The sequence below is a fragment of the Adiantum capillus-veneris genome, chromosome 9 (assembly GCF_014529385.1).
Source record: "Adiantum capillus-veneris isolate H3 chromosome 9, ASM1452938v2, whole genome shotgun sequence".
Lineage (NCBI taxonomy): Eukaryota > Viridiplantae > Streptophyta > Polypodiopsida > Polypodiales > Pteridaceae > Adiantum > Adiantum capillus-veneris.
In genome coordinates, this window is record NC_140939.1 from 110,982,238 (window position 1) to 111,004,567 (window position 22,330).

Sequence of the window (22,330 nt, forward strand, 5' to 3'; positions counted from 1 at the left end):
TGATGTCATCCTCTCTCCACTTAGCTTACCAAGGCACTTTTTACTCTCTTCAGGAGAGGTCTTTTACCTTGACTTTCACTTTCTACAATTGCCATGTGGCTAGTTGTGTTAAGTTTTTACAATTTTCAGATTGATGCCTTTGGGCCAGCTTTGTAACCAATGATGTACTTGCTCTCAGAATTGGCATCATTTGAACATTCTCAGGGGCTTTTTCAAGTAATAGTAATCAGCCGTCTCCTTTGTCAACAAAAATGGGTATATGTAGATCCACACACACACACAATATCAGACAGATGTTTATATATAGTTGCTGCACTGTCAAGAGTTTTTTCATCAAAACTAAAGAGAGGATGGTTCCACATCAGGGGCAGTCACAAGAAACCTTCCTCTTACCTCAATGTCTTTTTCACCTAGAATTGCATTTGACTTGACAAAAGAGTCAGCAGCAATCAAAGAGTGCTCATTGCTGTCTTCGGAAATAGCAAAGTTTAAGTGATCGATCACAACAGCGTTAAAGTCCTGCAAAATAAATTAAACAACTTACAATATCTGTACATTTAAAAAGATACATCAGCTCATCTTTCCAAACCAAAAACAAGCAAACCTCATCAAAATCAGCACCACATTCGCTACCAATAATCCGCATGGTATCAGACATTTCTGAATCAGCTGCTAAAATTAAATCCCGACCTGAATCTACAAATTCCAGTATACCGGCAGCATCCACAGAGCCTCCAAATTCTGCAAAAGTCAAAGGATACAGCATAATTATCCAAGTCTTATCAATGCTACATGCCAATGATAACGTCCTCAATCACAACAAATGCATCACTCGCATAATGAAAGTTCCTATCATGAGGCCAACTTGCTATTAATGAAGGAAACCAAAAAATCACTCACATAATTTTCCAACCAAGAAAGATGGAATTTAGGCCACAAGAGAAAAAATAAAATAAAATGAAACAAGCAGAATATGACCTACAAGTGTAAGTAGAATGAGTTCTACCAAAATCTACTCTCTAAAACTGGCAAAATGACCAGGGAAGATGAATTTGGGCCGCCCGAACTGTTAAATTGGGAACTGTATATCTACAAAAACCGATAAAAGCCATCACGAACAGACATCCCTGATGTGTCATATGATGGGTGATATAAGCATCGTGAAGGAGTTGTTCCGTAAGTTCGATGGGAGAAACCGGGTAACATATATTCCTGATGCATCACAAGATGGGTGATGGAGCATCAGATAGGGAATATTTTGTTGGTCTGAGGAGGAAATTCAAGCTGGGTCAGAATTATGAGTTAAGATGCAAGTACATGAATAAAGATGGGTTATGAGATGCTTTAATAAAAGCAGGATGTTTTTTTGAGTGCTTTCCAAGAAAGCGAATGCTTTTCTATGAGGAAAACTATACATACCTAGATGAATCCAGGATAGGCAAGGAAAGTGCAAGGTATAGACCCATGGTAGTCACCCACAAGACAATGCTCCATCATGCATAGTATTGACTAAATACCACGACATCCCCACTAACGTCGTCAATGCACAATAGTGGGTGTAGAACTAGGTACTAACATATGCTCCCCAACACAACACACACCACACGCACACACACATGAGCATACATCAACACAAAGTTCAGCGTACTGAGTTTCTGTCATGACTCACGAGATCAAGGGTAGACTCAGCCATAATGAAGCCTAGCACTAAAAGAAGCATGAAATCGAAAAATTAGCACAAAAATGAGGTAGTTGATAGGGCATACGCACCACAAAAGATAGAAAGAATTAGCACAATATCAATTGGTCGTAACTTGGACGAAAACTTCACAATGTGAAGTCTGCATGTCCGCTATACGAATAAAAAATATACCTAGATGAATCTAGGATAAGCCCAGATTCACCCTTGAAGGAAAGTGCAAGGTATAGACCCATGGAAAACTATGTCTACATTGCATCCGTGCATGAGGTTGCACCTAGGGAGTGTTGTGATACTGTGAAATCCTAAGCCGGTAGGTGTGAACAAAGCAACTAGTCGGGATAGCTAAACCACAAATCACAAGAGATCCAGCATTGGTCGTTGGCGGATCTCATCAATCTCCTCCATGGTCAGCAGTCGAACTGGGCGTCCTGCATGTCGGGCCAAAGTGATTTGGATCCTCTGATGTAGCCTCCGTCAATGCTGTGTAGTCCTCCGCAGTCATGGGCGTCTCGATCTCCCCAATTCACTCACTCGGTCGATCAGTGTGCCTCTGGTGTGAGGCGACAAGATCTGTTGTGGTAGTAACTCCTTCGGGTGTCCAGTGTCTGCTCTAAAGAAGTCTGTGGTGTGCCTCTAAGATTGGCTGGCCTCTCCTCTCAGCAGGTTCTCTCAGTGTCTGCGCAGCTCGAGCAGAAACAAACCCAGGAATCTCTGATCCTCGTACCCCATGACGTTGGAGAGCGGTCCAAAGCCCTCTCTGAACAAGCAATGGAAGCGGCCTCGTATCTCGTAGTAGACGAGGCAGTGGCATGTGTAGTGTAACTCTGTTTGAGGCTCCATGTTACACAGGGGGCATGTCCTGGCCTCCGCTGGTACTCCGTTGTATCCCCCAGTCTCGATCCGCATTTGGTGTGAAGATGTGCGTATCTGGCCAATAGCACACTGTATCCCATGGGACAAGTGGGTGTCCATGTACGCCATAAGCTGGAGAAGATGTTCTCTGTAGAAAGCCATCTTCGTGCCCAGCTCCTGTGCTGGCTATATCCATGTCCTTCTGGTGTCTAGTTGAGTCAGGTCCTAGCGGATGAGCCTGGTGATCTCAGAATGTGTAAGAGTTATGGAGGGTGCGTCTAGTGAGTCCAGGAAGGGGGGCAATCTGTCTATACTGAACCCATGCGCCTAGAACCATGATGTCATCTCCCCATACCAACATGTTGTATCTCCCTGCATGGCTAACTGTCGAGAGGACTCAAGTGCAAGGCGGGCGTATCTGTCTCTGGGAAGTTCCCACACGCGGTTTATGAAGGAGACAGATCTGGTGAGCGCCTCAACCACTAGTGGGGAGGCAGCTAGCTCTGCTCGGATAATGGCATGTGGTACTGAAGCCTTGGCTCTAATGAGCCATGAAATCATAGAGACCAGGGGCTTCTCCATGTTCCCCCATCCATCAGTGCAACATGTTCTCCCGTGATGGTCCAATGAAGGCCCCCAAATCTCAGCTCCATAGAGCAATGCAGAAGCCACTAATGTGTCAAAGAGCCAGAGCTTCGTCCGAGGCTCCTGAAACTGAACCTATGAACACATCCTCTCCAATCTACCCAATGTCGAATGGGCTCTGGTCAATCTAGTTTCTGCCGCTCTCCTTAATGAGAATGCGGGTCTACTAAAACCACTCTAAGGTAAGTGTAAGCATCTGTACACTCCACCGTCTCCTAGCCATATGCAAATGCATGCGCTGACCTCCTGATCCACAGTGGGGTGGTATCAAATACCATGACCCAAGGTTAACGGACAAACCACCGTCATGGGCAAACCTATGCAAAGCATCCAGGTGACTTTACATCCTCTCCGGGGAGTCGGAGATCAACACGATATCATCAGCGTATAAAAATAGCGGGATCCATGTCCCCGCCAACGGTGCACCTCTATCCCCATCTCTCCCAATGTAGTCAAAAACCTCATCCACATACATACCAAATAGAGTAGGAGAGAGCGAGCAGCCCTGCTTCACCCCAATAGTGGAGTGAACCGGTGTAGATAGACCCTCTTGGGTGCGTATGTGCCCTATTACTGGTCTGTACAATGCCATGATCCCCCAACTGAGTTCTGTGGGTACTCCCATCTCCAATAATCTGCACATCAGTCTAGCTCTGGGTACTGTGTCAAATGCTTTGCGGAAGTCCACAAAGCTACAATAGATCCGTTTCCCACGGGATCTGCCCTCCTCGACGATGGCCCTGAGTGTCAAGATATGGTCAAGAGTAGAAAAACCTCTCCTGAACTCTGCCTGCCCGGCTGCACGCATTCCCTCCCTCTCTGCCCATCTACTCAGCAGCTGCTCAAGAATGGATGCGTACCACCATGCCAGTGTGTGTCCAATCATGATAGTGCAATAATTCCTAGGCTCCATAGGGTCTCCAGATTTGAAAATAGGTACAATCGTAGATAGGCTCCAAGTATCAGGCAAGCCCTCCCACATGGCACGGTTAAACATGACTGCTAGAAGCTCTGCTAGTAGATCTCTGGCATGCATGAAATGCTCAGCTACCAAGCCATCATGATCATATGCTCTCCTAGTTTTCATCCTGTCAATAGCCTTCTTCACCATCTCAGCGGTGAAAAAAGCACATGTGTGTGGGCATGGGTCGGGGGGGTCGGGAGGGGGCGGCTGTCCAAAGACTGTACAAAGATGATGCGTACTGACCCCAAGTCTCTGTAGAGGTAATGGCTTTGGGGGGGGGGGGGACAACTCGTGAAAGAGCGGCCATGCCTCACGCGAGTCCTAACTCAAGAATAGCTGGTAGAGATCCTGCTCTAGTTGAGCCAAAAAAGCCCTCTTTTTCTGCCGCACTAGGCGTCGGAAGTCAATCTGTGACTGTCTGTGAGTGATGTCTCCCAAAAGCACCTCCCTTTGAAGTCTAGCTCTAGTTTGGCGGCATTCCTCATCATACCAGCTGTTCTGAGGCATGCTCCCAGAACCGCGTCTATGCTCGGGCTGGGTGTGTGGGTATGCCTCTGCTGCTGCATCATGTAATGTTTGTGCCAATATAGTAGTAAGTTCCTCCAGAGGTCGCCCTGGGTCCTCAGTGCATAGGCGTCTGTAGATCTCGTTTATGTATACAGAATCCGTCTCCCGTGTGAAGGTATAGCGAGTAGGGGCTGCCACCCGTGGATTGTGTGCTACACTGAACTGGAATATGACGGTGCGAGACCTATGGGACCACACTAAAAGTTGCCGCCTGGAACTGTAATGGATCTATGCGCCTTGATGTGGGTGCCTTTGAAGATAGTTTTAACGGGAGAGACATCATCTTCTACTCTGAGACGTCTGCATTAGGCCCTTGGGCAATCTATGCCCCACATTAGTGGATATGGATGGGAGATGGCCTGTAGACAGGAGACACGATCAGAGCACAGAGGGCGGGGCTCACGAGGAGTCGCAGTGTTATTCAAAGAGGGTTTACAGCCATTGATACATATAGCTCACAGGGACGAGCAAGCCAGGTACATGTGGGTGAGACTGAGAGCAGAGACTAGCAGATATCTCTACATTGCTATTTGCTACTTTCCCCCAAGTACGTCAGTATATGCACCACCCAGAGGACAGTCCCCCTTCTCTATTTTGGATGATGACATATGGGAATTCTCTGGAGATGGTGACATTATCATTCTAGGGGACTTCAATGCTAGGACTGCCCATCATCAGACAATATTTTATGATACTTCAGAGGAGATGCTGAGAGAGCTGGATATGGCAAAGACGGGCCTAACCAAACTATCACAGGATGGGGAACAGACTGAGTATGGATGGCACTTCATAGACATGGGGACCGCACATGGATTGGCCATCTTGAATGGCCTACAGAGATTTACTGCTGCAGGAGGCTTCACATGCTTTCCACACATACACGGAACCAGCACACTGGATTATGTCATGGCACAGCCAAGCCTCATCCCTAGTATCCAGGATCTCATAGTTAAGTCCAGACTTGTTGGGGAGGCAATGGATCATGCTATTGTGTCGCTGACGGCTCCAGTATTACCACTCTTCCATCTCGGTAGAAGAGAGAGAGAGAGAGAGAGAGAGAGAGAGAGAGAGAGGGAAAGGCTCTCCATGTTGATAACAATTTGCTCATACAAGTGACCAAGGGTGGTCCGGCACAGAACTAACATGCCCAATGGATAGACCAGAGGCACACAACTGCGACTGCTACCGACACTGCCAACTGCTCCTGCACACGAGACCACTGACACCGTCTCCACATGGACATCACCTCCAACATGCTCTAAGAGCATAGATATGGTGCATCTCCTCCTAACTAGATCTAGATGTGGATCTAGATCTCGGTCAAGGAAACCTGCTACTACATGGACACAAGGCCTGTGAAGGGCTGCCTTGAGGAGCTACTACACCGTCGAGAAGATCTCCGAGCATCTGCTGCCCACCAAAAACGCTAGGGCTGAGTGCTTCCCTATGGCAAAGGGAGAAAAACATTGGGCTGCATGGGTAAAAACACTAGAGCTGCATGTCACCTCCTAGGGTTGCCCCCTAGGGGCGCCCTGTGCTCCCAAAGCCTACACACACACTGCCTCCCCCAAACGCTCATGCCCTGCCTATATACTTGACAAGTCGGCCAGCCATCAACCAGCCCTCAAGACATGAGAAATGTAGGAAAATAGGTGGAAATGGCAGCAGCTGCCCTGTGGGCTATACGGAAAATACCGACAGGTGTGGGAAAAATACTCCCACCTTGCAGGAGCCTAATGGCCATGGAACTGAGCCAAAACCCAAGGCTAAACATTTCTAGACACAACCCGACATGAAAAACCTACCTCACACTGGCCGGGACATATTTGTCCTATCCTTATCATTCAGTTCTTTCATGAAGATCGAGTAAACAAACAGACTGGATTTCATTAATTTAGAAATGGCTGAAGCCGATACAATAGGGACAGACTCGCCCTTCAATTTATTATCAAGTACAATGGTTCTGCCCTTCTCTGTAGTCAATGTTGCTTTCTCGGCCCGGTAGTCAACCACGATGTAGTTCTTGTGGAACCAAGGGATTTCGAGTAGAACATCACTCGGGTGCCCTGAACACCCCTGTCATTGCAAATGAAGTTTGCCAATGCTCGGTGTAATGGCAACATCCCGTCCGGGTGCCACTCGAACTACCTCCACCTGTGGCCTCGGCCTATCGAGCGTAGTTCCAAATCGAGCCGCTAATTCCAAGTAAAAAGAAGTGGGCCTTGGCTCCTTCAAAAGAGCTTCTTGATCCTTCACTTTGCCGCAAAAGCGGCAAAGTTTGTACTCTCATTCATTTGATTCGGTTCAGGTCCCACGCCATGTGGTACCATTTCTTCTTTTCATCTGCCTTTTCTACCACGTCTCTCAGCTACTTTAGAACTTTCTGGCCTTTCTTCATCTTGTTCATTCGGTGCCTTGTTAGGGCACTTCGCGGAGATATGTCCATGTTCCCCGCATCCAAAGCACTTCCCCTCCCTGATGAAGCGAGCTCTCTCCTAAGGAGTAAGCTTGGGTCGTGCATTCTTCTTTCCTGGGTTGCTCTTTCTCTTTCTACTTTCATTCGCTGAAGTCTGTTCGGCTCGTTGTGTCATGACCTCATCGGTGGGGTAGGTCAGACTGCCAGAGTGAATGGCAAAGCCCCGTTTCGCATGACTCATCAACTCCTGAATAGAAGCTGACTTCTGTTCCAAGCAGTGATCTCGGATCTCTGTAGGTAGACCCAAGGTAAACCACTCCATCTGTTCTTTGAACGAGATCTTCTTGAATGAAGAGACGGGTAGAAAAGAGCTCCAGAATCTCTCACAGTAAGCATTTATTGTATCTTTCTTGGTCATCCGAAGATGCTTCCAAGCAGCTCGTATATCACGTTCATACTCTTGCATCAACCAAGAAGAAATAAAAAGCTTCTTAAATTTCAGCCATTTAACTGGAGCAGTCTTGTTTAAAAGAAGCGTGGACCACCAAGTTCGAGCATTCCCCTTAAAGTAAGAGGCAACTCTCCAAATCTTGGAGTGCTCTGAGTAGCGTCCTCCCGCGAAAGCGATGTCAAACTGTTGTATAAAAGACAAAGCCTTCGAAGCATTTGAGTATCCTGAGAAAGTGTCAAATTTGATCGAGTGTCAACCTTTCTTAAACTCTCGGACTTTCTTGCTTTTATCTTCCAGAAGGTCATACTGGTTGGCTTTATAAAAATTCTTCTTGTTCGCATAAAAGTTGCCGTCATCGGAGTCTGAACTGTCTGTAGACGAGTCCTCTGTAGAACGGTCAGTCACTGTGCGAGATTTAGGCTTCTTTGTCTTTTTCTTGCCCTTTCCGAAGGGTTGTTTCTTGCTTCGCTTTTTGCCTTTTCTGTCTTCTTCGCTCGAATCTGAAGAGCTACAAGAATTGTCAGAAGAAGAAGAAGAAGAAGAAGAATTGGGTACTCCTTCAAAGTGAACACACTTCTTCTGTTTCTTTGCTTTGTCAAATGTCGACTGACGACCCAAATAACCCGGGAAGTCAATGCCTTTCTTTTGCTTTTTGCCGTGCTTTTTAGCTTTGTTCTGTGCATCAAAAAGCTGAGCAATCCGTGCATCAACCACCTCTTCTAATTCCTTCTCTGAATATGTCTTGTGAGCAGAAGGTTTCTTGAGAGCGGGTTTCGGAGGTGGTGGTGTGGTTTTCTGCCACTGCCCGTGCACTTCCTGAAAAGAAGTCTCGCTCATATATTTTGCCAATTTTGGGTCCTTCGCAAATTGAGCATCATCTTTGTTGCATCGCCGATCAATTTACGACGCTTCATCTCTCGTTGCTCCGCCTGAGTAGGCCGAGGCGCGCCATACTCTGCCTGAATCTTCGTTGTGATTCCTGCCCGCATCTCCGGATGTAGAGGGAGTCGACTGATCCTTGCGTGAAGCCATAGGTGCCGTGGAAAAAAAAAAATTTGGGGATCGGATTGCCCGTAGAAGAGAAATTGGCCGTGCTCTGATACCACTGTAACAGACTTGGACACTCCAAGTCAAGAATCAATCACAACATCACCAAATAACCACTTCAAAACAGTTCACAGTTCACAATTGATTGGCACTGGCCCGGTGGAGTTCCGTGCCTAGAGATATTGGCCCCAAAGATTGGCGCCCCTTTCAGTATTTCTTTTTGTAATATTCAATGTTCAGAGTACAAGAGTGGATCGGGTCTCACTCTCAGACTCTGCGTCCAGATGCTCTGCAGAGTGGGAGCCCAACTCGCATATTTAATTTACAAGGGATGCCAAAACCAGAGCCCCAAAAGCTTCAAATCAAAAGCAAAGTTTCTCTCTCTCACAAGCTCTCTTGACCTTTAGTAAAAAAAAAAGCAATGAGTTCTCTCTCTCTCTCTCTCTTGCAATTTGCGGAGAGAAAAGCATAACGCTGGCTGCCGTAGAATGCGCCGCAAAAAGCGGGTTCAACCATACGATGCCACGTCATCATATTCTTCGCCATTTCCAGGATTCAGCCTTGCTGCCCTAGGGTTAGGGTTAGGGTTAGGATTAGGGTTAGGGTTACAATTTTTGGCAGGTGTTAGGGTTCGCAGGTTTTAGGGTTAGGGTTAGGGTTTTTGGCAGATTTTAGGGTTTGCAGGTTTTAGGGTTAGGGTTTCCAGAAATTAGGGTTTCAACAGCAGTTAGGGTTTCGGCTCTCAGGCAGACACGTCATCACTTTGTGACAAAAAATTGCATAGTTTTTATTTTGTATGTAATAGGCTTGTTGCATTTCAATTTCATTTCACTAAATTGTCCCTTTTGATAGGATATGTACACACTATGTGCCACTACCCACGTTAAGGTGCAAGCTAGTGAAGGAAAATTGCATAGTTTTTATTTTGTATATAGTAGGCTTGTTGCATTTCAATTTCATTTCACTAAATTGTCCCTTTTGATAGGATATGTACACACTATGTGCCACTATCCACGTTAAGACGCAAGCTAGTGAAGGAAAATGGCATAGTTTTTTTGTGTATATAGTAAGCTCGTTGCATGTGCTCAGACCCCTTTGCACAACCTTCAATTTGAACCATCAAGCTCCTATTTTGGAGTTAATTAACCCTTAATCAATTCATTAGAGAATGTGTGTCTGCGGGCGAGTGTGGGGGGTCAACTCTGTATAGCCTACTTTGACTACACTACCTTCGGGCTCTTTCCACAAGCAAAGCACACGAGTGGCTTGGTTTAGGGCATTCTAAATGAAGCCTTGTGGCCCGCAATGAATCGTAGATTCAACTAGTGCTACTTTTGATGTGGTCAAACATGGCAGAACTCAAAAAGGACACCAAGCTGAATTGAATCTGGATTTGGGTCTACAGGAAGCCATTCACATACGGAGGAGCTTTTTGGGTCGCGGTCGGACGTTGATGGAGCAAAAGACACCGTGCGCACACTCACACCTTAACACAACACAATGAACTCCCTTATTCTCTTTACCTCAACAAGATCACTCAAGAGTTCAATAAAAATAATCAATTCAGGTTCCAAACTTCTCAAGACTACAAGCCCCTCCCTACCCGCAAACACTACGAAGGGAGTCAAATTGATCAAAGCTTAGAATCACATTCACTTGCCACCAAAAGACACAAGAAGGATAATCAAAAACACCAAAACTCCAGCCACAAGAAGGTCTCTCTCAAACCATTGCAAAAGCAACACCAAAATCCACTCTGTTGGACTCTTTGGTGTAGCCTCAACTCTAATTGCACCGACATACAAGTCAGATTGTCTGTACCTTCTCCCCTCAATTCCTCGTGCACAGACATCCATGAGAACCTCAGAACTTCCATAGACTCTCCCAAGTGCAAAATTGAAGAGACAAAACCCTCATTCACTCCACACAATCGGAAACAAGAAGCAAACGTCGGGATTGCAAACGACCACCTGTAGAAACCCTACCCCTTCTTTCACACATAGAGGTGAAAGTGTTGATATATGGTCAAGCCAGCCCTCCCCTCAACTTGGACACTCGTAACCGTGACTGATATGGCAAAATTAAGTTGTTTCACACCATTTGGGCCCAGAGTTTGGCCTTTTTAGGGCCATTTTTTGCCAATTTTGACCCGCGATGGACATTTTTTTATGGAAAAAATGCCAAACAAGCTCCAAATTTTGTAGGCTTGATCCTTGACACTCAAATCTCACGGCCACATAGCAAAATTCCATTCTGAACACTTTTAAGACGATTTAGGCATCACTACAAGTCAGACACCTTTGAGAACTTTGATTTGCACAAGTGCTTGAGAAGGGAACAAGGGTTGTCATGCCTTAATTGGGATGCGAGTGAAGTGAAGGCCATGCCTGTTGTTGTTCAAGCACTCACAAAGAATCTCTCTTCCGCGGTAGACTTTGAAAACTACCAATAAAATGTGGTCAAAGCTCAAAGACATTTGATCGAGAACTACGATGATGCGAGCAAACATTTCTTGAACAGTTAATTTTTATCAAGTTTGAAGCTCAAACTTCCATGCAGTCTTTCTTTATGAAGGCAAAGGCATCCATGACCAACTCTCAGCTATAGACATAGCATTGATTGGTACTCATCGGTAGCCTCGGTACTTACGAAGTTGCCTGAAAATTATGAGATCATTGCAAAGGCATTACGCTTGCAGATCACGAAGAAAAAGCTCAATTTGGATGATCTCAACAATAGCTCCAACTTTCTAGTCCATTAGTGGGTGCCACAACATGCTTCAGCCAAAGAGAGACACTTGAGCGGCAGAGAGAGGGAAGTGGCGCTCCTAATACTTGATTTTGACCCGTGTCTCAAAGTTCATGTCATCCCAAAGAGCATTGCAAAAGCCAAGGAACCGACATGACACATACAAAACACTATGGATGTGTTGCAAACAATTCATTATTGTTGGCGGGCTTATGGACCGAGTGTATTCCAAAGGTCATTGTCTCTAAGAATCTTCGACGTGATGTGTTCACAATTCACAAATGGGCAGGATGTGGCGTGCTCTGCAGTTCAAATTTCTACAAGTCGTCTAATGCTCAAGATGGCACTTCATTATCGTGACAAGTTAAGGGTTGCCAATTTGAGGTGTATCCAGCAGTCACCCACTGTTGGGGAGTCCATGGTAGCTTCTTCATCGATTTGGTCTTCCTACATATGCAACTCATTATTGTTGGCAGACTTATGAACCTAGTGTATTCCAAAGGTCATTGTCTTAAAGAATCTTCAACGTGATGTGTTCGCGATTCACAAACGGGCATTCTTGGATGTGGCATGGTCTACATTTCAAATTTCTACAAGTCGTCTAATGCTCAAGATGGCACTTCATTATGGTGACAAGTTGAGGGTTGCCAATTCGAGGTGTATCCAACAGTCACCCACTGTTGGGGAGTCCATGGTAGCTTCTTCATCGACTTGGTCTTCCTACATATGTCCACTGTGAGCTATAGAAAGTATGTTAAAGTTATACATCTTAAGTGAATGCCCAATGTGATCTTGTTTATTTATTTTGTCATTTTAGATCATATTTGACATGAGAATTGGGTCGAGCAATTTAGTTGAGGGGTTTATAAAGACCCCTAGCCCCCATTGTAATAATCATCTAATTTATAGTTGAGTTAGTTGAGTTGGTTGGTTCTCTCTCTCTCTCTCTCTCTCTCTCTCTCTCTCTCTCTCTCTCCAATGGTCATATTTGTATTACTATGTACAGAAACGCCCAAAGATGCTAAAAGTAGCTTGTCTTATGACGTGTACAAAACTATATACATGGCCATAGAATAATAGAAGGCTTGGGCTACAATCAAGCTATACATTAAGGTTGCTCATGTGATGAATGGAGTGAGAACCATTGAGGTGGAGCGTGCTACTACTATATCTGACCTCTAGTAAAGTAAAAAACAAAATTGACCTACATCGAAGAAAAGCATATCGCCGCGCTGCCCTAGAGGAACCAATTGATGTATACCAACGACTCCGAAGAGAATGGATAATGTCCAGTCCGGTGATGCCTGTCACGTGACACATCCCAACCCTATGTGTCCGTGGACAAGCTACACCACAACAGGGTTCAGTCAGTTCAGTCAAGTCTAGATTAGCAGTGATCTGGCACTTTTGTGAGTCTATTCGTAGACCGTGCATGCCCAGTCACTTAGCATAGATGCATATCCTCCGGTTGCACACAACATGATCATCGGAATTCCCATCAGAATCCATTAGCATCAGTTAGGGGAATTTTCCAGTGCATTTAGCCTATTTTCCTATTTATTGGAATTTTCACTTACTATTTTTAAGTGACTTTCCTACAAAAGTAGGTAGGGCAATTTTGCTAAGTTAATATATAAGCAAACCCAAGTTAGCACTAAATGGCAGAAGAGGCAGAAGGAGCACCTTGCTCAATAGGTAACTTCTCAGCAAGACCAACCCCCGCGACTACTCTGGCGTTTTCTCCACAGAAGACCTAGCGTTTTTGCATCAGATCAGCTCTGGCGATTTGTGCACAGCAGATCAGCCCCAGCGTCATCACGACTCAGCAGATCAGCCTAGCGTTTTTGCATTTGAATAACCCCGACGACAGAAGGACCAATTTCAGCCCCTGGCGTTTTTGGATTTCAGCAGCAAATTAAGACCGGCATTATTCACCTAAAGTGTAGCAGATTCAGCCCGTAAAGACCATCAATTTTCAGCCCTAAGAAACCTCATTTTTCAGCCAAGAAAACGCAGCCAAAACAGTCATTTTCAGCCACCGAAACAGTCCCGAAATTCAGCGATTAGAAGATCTCAGATTTCAGCCATCGTCGTCGTCGTCGGCGGCGGAGGCGGCATAGACCAAGTTGCATAGTCCATTGCATACGCATTGTACACCTTTGTGCAATCAAAGAATAGACCACTCTCGCTGACGAGAGTGGGGCCTTCGGAGGAGGGTTTTACAACCTCTCGGTGTCGTATCTCTTCTCTCTCCTTCTCTCAGTCTCATTCACTTGCACGCACAATATCCACTCACTTTGTTCGTGACCACAGCACTCTACAAGACGGAAAGCTCTCTCTTTCCCTAAGAACTAAAAGGAACCTTGAGCAATAAAGATCACTAATCTTGAGAAATTACAACATTCATTCCGCTGCACCTAACATTGGTATCAGAGCTTTGGAAGTGTTCTGCATTACTCAAGGAAAGAACCACAAGAATTTTTTTTGCTTGTTGTGATCGCACGAACCCAAGTTTACTTGGGCGTGGCGATTCCTAATCGTGTTTGTTGAAGAGTGACAGGAATCCCAAGAAAGAAGGGCTTGTCCAGCCTCCCCTTGTGTCTCTTTTCACTCATTGAGAGCGGACCATGCACTTAGCGGCCGGCCAATCGACGTGAGGTGGGAAAAAGCAACCTTGGTGTGAGCGCAAGGCCGCCAAGGGGTGCGCCCGCAGAAAAGGGTAGAACTCGGGTGAAGAGAAGAGAAGATCCTTCTCCAATGCGATTTGCAAGCAAAAGAAACCCTCAAGAACCTCAAGAACCCAAGATTCTCACGAATCAAGAACCTCAAGAACCCAAGATTCTCACGAATCAAGGACCTCAAGAACCTCAAGAACCCAAGATTCTCACGAATCAATGACCTCAAGACCCTCAAGAAACCAAGTTCCTCGCGAGCTTAAGACCCCAAGATCATAGTGCATGGTCGTCACCCGAAGCGGCATGGATACTTTGCCTTCAGGTGATGAGCATAAGAGAGGCGACGAAGGATTCTCCCCACCGGGAGGTTTTTCCAACCCTCCCCCTTCGCCATATACGCCAGACCTTATGGAGGCAATGATGAAGCAAATGATGGCCATGATGGATCGACAAGACGATAAGCGCCTTGCTCAGGAGCGTGAGCGCATTGCTCTTGCCGCAAAACAAGAAGAAAATCGACTTGCTTTCAAACGCGAGCGCGATGAACGCGAGGCTCAAAGGGAGATTCGTCATCAAGAGTTTATTTCCCATATCCTAGCCTCGAAGACCGAACCACCCAAAGATCGTGGAAGTTCGTCAAGTGGCGCAAGCCACGACGCGGATTCCAATCATCCAGTTACAGAAAAGTTGACTTTCAGTAAGTATGACGGTAAGATGGATGCTACAATGATTCATTCTTGGTTGCATCAATTTAATGCTTATTTTGCGACAACTAAGAAGACAAGCAACAGCAAAGTTTTGACGGTAGCTATGTACCTTGCCGGTGATGCCATCAATTGGTACCATGCATGGCAAGAGGCACAGCTAGCCGCGCACCAAGAGGCAGCCGACGATTTCACGCCCCTCTCTTTTAGTTGGGCTGATTTCCAAGACAAGCTCAAGGCGCGGTTTATGCCACCTCAATACCTTGCACGATTGAAGGACGATTGGCGAGCTCTCAAGCAAAATGGTATGCCGGTTATGTCTTTTTCTAATCGTGTTTTGCAGCTAGGTACCCAACTTCGCATGTCGGATGATGAACGCAAAGAGGCTTTTCTATTTGGATTGGACGAGTATATCAAGTACGATGTCGAGGTATTTGATCCAATCGATCTCAACAAGGCGGTAGCGATTGCTCTCGCATAGAAGATGAAGCACAACAAAGGAAAGCCTAAGGAGAACAAGACTTCCACAAATACCTCGCAGACTCCTCAGAACGGTAAGAATGGTAAGAATGATAACTCTTCTAACCAATCTACCAACAGTCTCTCATCAAAGAATTCTTCCAATGAATCTAAGGGTAAGGCTAACACAATTGCTAAACCTAAGCTTACTCCAGATGAAAAGGTAGCACAAGGAATTGTAGGAGGTTACATCACTTCGGAAGAACAAAGCACTTATTCTAAGGAAGGTCGTTGTTTTCATTGTCACATTAAGAGTCACATAAAAAGAACATGTCATAAGCTTGAATCGAATGAATCTAAAGAACCCACAGCACCCACTACATCTGTCAATGCAATGTATGATAACACGATTGTGCCCACAGTTTCTCAGGACCCTCCTATTGATGATTCTCTCATCAAATGTTATGGTCGTACGTCAGGGCACCGTTTTGTCATATTGTTTGACCCGAGTAGTATGCATGATGTGATCAGCCCCTCTTGTTGAGATAGCCCGCCTTGAAGTTAGTCCGAGGTCTCCTATCGAGATCTCTGGCTTTCGTCCTGGTATGGACGCTCTCATCACGAAGGAGTGCCTTGATGTGTTGTTTGCAATTCAAGAGACTGCCTTCACTAGAAGATTTGCTGTTTCTCCTTTCTCAAGATGTGATATGATTTTAGGCATGAAATGGTTTCGTGAAATCAACCCTCTCGTGGATTGGGAGGCTAGCACTTTAACTCTCAATGCCAAAAGTGATTCTCCTACTGTCTTTCATGGAGTGGATACTTCTCCTTCTCCATCTCTCATTGCTAATATGTAGGACAAGATTGAAAGGATTCGGGAAAAGGAGACTCTCTCAGTCTCTTCTTCTCCATCGCATGATACACAGGATTTGCATGATTGTGTGAAGCATGATGATGATTTGAATGACAAGCATGATGATTTGGATGACAAAGATAAGCATGATGATTTGAATGATATTGCTAAGCATGATGATTTGGATGCCAATGACAAGTATGATGATTTGCATGATCAAGATGTGATTTCTCACGAGCATGATGATTTGCATGATCAAGATGTGATTTCTCACAAGCATGATATGCTGCATGAAGATGAAGTGATTGTTCACAAGGATGATGTGTTAGTTGATGCTTTTTCTAGCGAAGCTAACCTCGTTGTAGATTCGATCAATCACCAAGAATCGATCTTGGCTTTCGAGTCGAGGTCCAAAGAACCCCCACAGGACGATTCGATCATTCAGGACGAACCAATCTTGGCTCTCGAGCCTTGGTCCAAAGCACCATCACAGGAAGTATTATGTGTTCACATGATTGATACGAACGCATTATTCGAGTGTTTCATTCGTGAAGGTTTCCTGTATTTTAGTCAGCATCGTTATGTGATCCCTTTTCCTAGGCATGACATATTGTATGTTGAGCACGTTTCTCTCATGGATGAGCACGCATGTATGCGGATTGTTCAGGAAAAGTTGAACAGTTTGTATGTCAGGAAGTCACATTCCATGTCGCTTCCTTGGCATGACATAGTTTCCGAACGAGCACATGATAGTATGAGCACCAAGCATGGGCATTTCCATTGTGATTTGCCACAGTTGATTGATTTCGATCAAACAAAAAAGATTCGATCGCATTGTTTGCATGTGTTTGATGAACGGGTTGTCATTCCGTCTCTATGTTCATCTACATTGCATACACAGTCTTTAGAGAAGACAATATTTTTTTCCTTCACTTCACATGAAATGGGTATGTTCATGGTTTTGTGTTGGAGATGCTTTCAGGAATTTTCAGCCATGGAGATTCTTGAAGACAGAAGAAGCAGGACTCTAGACGAAGTTGAAGCAAGAAAGGAGATTCAGAAGACTTTGAGTCGCTTTCGGCGGGGACCCCCGCGACTACTCTGGCGTTTTCTCCACAGAAGACCTAGCGTTTTTGCATCAGATCAGCCCTGGCGATTTTTGCACAGCAGATCAGCCCCGACGTCATCACGACACAGCAGATCAGCCTAGCGTTTTTGCATTTGCAGAACCCCGGCGACAGAAGGACCAATTTCAGCCCCTGGCGTTTTTGGATTTCAGCAGCAAATTAAGACCGGCATTATTCACCTAAAGTGTAGCAGATTCAGCCCGTAAAGACCATCAATTTTCAGCCCTAAGAAACCTCATTTTTCAGCCAAGAAAACGCAGCCAAAACAGTCATTTTCAGCCACCGAAACAGTCCCGAAATTCAGTGATTAGAAGATCTCAGATTTCAGCCATCGTCGTCATCGTCATCGTCATCGTCGTCGTCGTCGTCGTCGTCGTCGTCGGCGTCGGCGGCGGCATAGACCAAGTTGCATAGTCCATTGCATACGCATTGTACACCTTTGTGCAATCAAAGAATAGACCACTCTCGCCGACGAGAGTGGGGCCTTCGGAGGAGGGTTTTACAACCTCTCGGTGTCGTATCTCTTCTCTCTCCTTCTCTCAGTCTCATTCACTTGCACGCACAATATCCACTCACTTTGTTCGTGACCACAGCACTCTACAAGACGGAAAGCTCTCTCTTTCCCTAAGAACTAAAAGGAACCTTGAGCAATAAAGATCACTAATCTTGAGAAAATACAACATTCATTCCGCTGCACCTAACAGTGTCAAACTGAGAACGCGTAGGCAACAAGCCTTCCAAGCATTCCACAAGGTGATGCTCACTATCATGCAAATATATCATCTCTGGACTCTAGATCTTTTGTCTCACTAACACCAAGATTGTACTCAAAGTGCCTCGACAATATCCATTTGTTGTGAGCATGAGCATCGGTTCAGTAACAGAATTCTCATAAAACAAATGCTCTCAAGGAGGTGCATGAGCCAAGACACTTCACCCCAATTAACAAAGCCAAATTGTACACCAGATCTGCTCAACAAAAGTGTGCACACTCTCGAAATGGCATAGGAGGCAGGGCAGATTCATAAGCAATGACTGGGGGACTCAAAATTCTGAAGTATACATCTGGTGCATGTAGAATCATGTCCCATGGAAGCAACCCATCCACCCTGGACTAGCAGCCATAGGAAATAAGAGATCCGACGAGCTCTATGCAGGTCCAGAGTGCTCACCAGAACTCTCTCAAGTATGCATATGAAAGACCCTCCATTAACCAACTCTGCAACCCAAGTAGGCTGCTCTCTCTGCTCTATCATAGGCCACTACCATTGCCACTCCCCTGGATCCCAATAAAGCTGAAAGATCGGTCTCCCTTCCATATCCATAGCTAGCAAGATGCAGCCTCCATGGCCAAAAAATAACGTTGCAAGAAAATAAGGATCTACACGGTGTCTCTTCTCTTCCTCTTGGTACCAACTAATCTAACCGGTTACCAAGCAAAGTGTGGTAAATGGGGCCTGAATCTCCTCACTAAAAAGAATGCGGATGTGAACAAAACCGTCCTATCAAGGAGCCACAATAAAAAGTAGTCGGAGGTGCTTAACTAAGATGGGAATCCCCTTCTTATCAAAGCCCAACAACCTACATGCTCATGCATAACAATAATAGGTATAGCCGGCGCCGCCTCTATCTCAACTACCCTTTGGTTCACTCCCTATCGATATCAAACTGCTCGGCCATCTAATATGCTGGTAAGAGTCTCTGCCTCACACCCAAAAAAGCATAGATCATGCTGGTCCAGAATCCCAAATGGCCCAATCAATGATCTTCCACTCCCCCAACTATAATCTCTCTCTCTCTCTCTCTCTCTCTCTCTCTCTCTCTCTCTCTCTCTCTCTCTCTCTCTCTCTCTCTCTCTCTCTCTCTCTCTCTCTCTCTCTCTCTCTCACTCTCAAACAAATGAATCAAGATATGTACAGAAGGGAAGATCAGAAGCTCGCGATGTTAGGAATTACGTGTGAGAGAGTGTGTGTGTGTGTGTGTGTGTGTGCGCGCGCGCGCGTGCGCGTGCGCGGAAGAGTGTGTGTGTGAGAGAGAGAGAATGTGGAAGTGGGTACCCCCCCGGCCCCATATATAGGTGCCCATGGGGAGGTAGGGCAAGGTTTGATAAAAATCCCCACGACCCAACAGAAAAATGAAATATATGAGGGCGCCCGGACAAAGTGGGCGGCCGGACCAGATACTACCTAGACTATGGGTGGCCAGCCCGGAGACATACTAGCCGTACAAGTATGCCCTAGACCTATGTGAAGCAAGAGAGTGGTGTAAGTAACACCCCCTCTCAGCACCGAATGTTGAACAAACCGCGTGAAGCCAAAGATGTGAGGCAAATGATGAAGATGTCTGCTGCCAGTCCACTGAAGGACAATACTCCGGCGAACTCCGAGAGTGTAGCAGCAGTCTGGGGTGTCCCGACCGACAAGAAATCTCCATGGCAAAGTGTCACCACGAGCAGTGTAGCAAACTGCTATACTCCATCGATACAATGTGAAGATACTGCGTGAAGGTCCTGAACTGAGTGGGAAAACAACTCCTTGTTGTGAAAGAAGTGCCAATAGTGTCAGGATTGTGACTATGTTACAGTATTACATCTAATCCTAGTTGCAGATACGCAAAGTGTCATGCCAAGGAATGTCACGATTGTGACTATGTTACGGTATTACATCTACTCCTAGTTGCAGATACGCACAGTGTCATGCCAAGGACAACCCCTACGCTTGGATGGTCACGACACTTCACTCAAGAGACATACCTCTTCGCCAAAAGCCACACTCCTTCGACGATTGGTCACACCTCTTCGCTCTACGGTTGCGACTCTTCATCCGATGGTTGCAACTCTTCGCCGAAAGGATGTGTCTTTACATTTAAAGTCATGTCTCTTCACCATGAAACCCGTCTTTTCATTTGTGTCTCTTCATCTCCTATATAAGAAGCTATTGTACTCAGTTTTCAAGCATTCATTCAATCAATAAACATCATTGTTCTCGTCTCTTGAGTCTCGGTTTGATCTTAAGTATGAAGTTTTAGTCTTAATTATAGGATTAGCACCACTAATCCTCATAGTGTAATCAGAGCAAAATTTTTCCCGGGCCTCTGGACATGGCGTCTACCTACCCTCGCCATTGCCGACCCTACCCGCAACCCTCACCTATGACTGCAACAAAACAATGGTGCACTTTGACTACGCGTATGAGGTAACCGATTTAATTCTACAAATATAAAAATAACATAAACAGAACGGGACAGCCATGAGTGTGTGCAATGTACCCGGCAAAATTATGCACCCTTTCGTTTCTCCGTGATTGCACCCTTTCTAACAAAAGGTCCTCGCGATCGGCCACTTCTCCTGCGAATGGTCGCACCCTTTCCGAGGGGGTATGACCTTGGTTCATCTTTTCTACCTCTGCTGGCCTGAAGCATCACCTGGACTGAAGCAGCACTGCTGAAGCGTCACCTGCTGGGCTGAAGCGTCAACGTCAGGTTGAATCGTCAAAGTATCACACTGACTATTTTACGTGTCCAAACCAGCAGCACATCCTTCTTTTCTTTAACGCTGGACATTTTTTATGCTGGACTTTTATGCTGGCAGCCCACTTACGATTTGGAATTATTAAAGTGACCACAAAAAAACTTGGCCGGCCTTCCCCCAAATTAGCCCCGAATTTAAAGCCAATGTGAACAACACCCTTATAATTTTTAACCCCCATGTGACAGTAGCCCTTCAATTAAATTTAAGTAGAAACAAAAGTATGAAGACCAGCCAGCGATGTCAATTTCCAAATGCTTCTTCCCCTGCCTCTCCCTCCAGCGCTGGCCTTGTGTGCTCTCGCCGCAAAAGGGATACTTTGTAGCCATGGCCACGAACGACTTAAGATGTGCCCGTTCCATTTCTCTCGTATATAGACGAGATTCCAAACATTGTTCTCTTGGAAAACCTCCCTTGCACCCAAAGTGATAAGTATTCCCGATTCCCCGACTCCAGAACCAGAACCTGCTCCTCCACCTAATCGAGTTCCCGTTGAGGCGTAACCATGCGGACTTCTCAAAGACGGCGAAGGTCAATCCCTTACTCTCATCAAGGGGCAGATGGCTACACTTTCCACAAGCCTCGCATCACTTCACACTCGCTTGGATCAGATGCAAACGCAAAACACTTCTCGAAGTCGTCCTACAACTTCTCAGATGACTAATGAAGCCTCAGTGGAACCAAATCCAAAAGATGAGGTAGACAATCGTGAACTTCAATTACTTCATTAAATTTTTAATGTTGCACAAAAGAAGAAGCTTGATGTTAAACTGCCTGAGCCTTATAATGGTCGCCACGACAAGCGCGTGTTAGACCAATGGCTATTCTAAATGGAGGTCTACTTGTCCAACACAGACTTAGTAGAGAGCAAAAAAGTTGCACTTGCTAGTTCTCTACTCAAGGACAGCATTTCTTTGGTGGGAACGACGGGTTGCTAATGTTCACCCCTTCTTGGGATAAATTCCGGTGCGTTATTCACAAGGCGTTCGAACCTACCCATGCGGATTTTCATGCCCGGTCCTCTCTTCGCTGCCTAAGGCAGGTCTTTTTTGCTTTCTCAAGTGTGCTAATTTTGTTCTTTGTGACAGCTGGGAGATATCTTCGTCACCATCTCGAGCACCACTTACAATATGGTGGGTGCCATAAACATAGTTACAGGGGACGGAGGGGACAGACCCTAGGAACGGGGGACGCCCATTTCCGGGACGGGGACGGATGGGGACGACAGGGGACGGACGGAAAAATGGCTGCCAAGTGGAAACGTAGGCAAAACGTCCCGGGGACGGGAGGGGACGGCAGGGGATGGGAGGGGTGAAACCGGCCTGTTCAATCCAAAAAGGGCGGTAGACTTTACTTTAAACCTTGATTTAGCTTTCACCCATTATTAGTCGTCTATTTTACCTGTACTTTCAAGACACAACAAAGGGGAGAGGGATACAGGCTGCTAGATTGCACCTGTATGAGTAGACGGACACCAGATTGGCCCCTAACTTAGGCGCCCCTTTCGGTATTTCTTTATTGTTCAAAAGAGGGAATAAACGCTGTGGTTCCTACAAGCTGCCCCGCACAAACTCGGCTGAATTTCCACTGTTCC

The 22,330-nt window shown here is 45.8% G+C and overlaps 1 protein-coding gene across 1 annotated transcript in view; it reads right to left on the reverse strand.

The window, feature by feature from the left end:
* DGL1 (dolichyl-diphosphooligosaccharide-protein glycosyltransferase 48kDa subunit family protein) overlaps positions 1–22,330 on the reverse strand; it is a 59,976-nt gene that overhangs the window by 21,626 nt on the left and 16,020 nt on the right. The window contains exons 3-4 of the mRNA XM_086519943.1: positions 605–741; positions 394–519 (exon numbers count right to left, since the gene is read on the reverse strand). Of these exons, the coding sequence (XP_086376069.1) occupies positions 394–519; positions 605–741 (263 nt within the window). The remainder of the gene's footprint in view (positions 1–393; positions 520–604; positions 742–22,330) is intronic.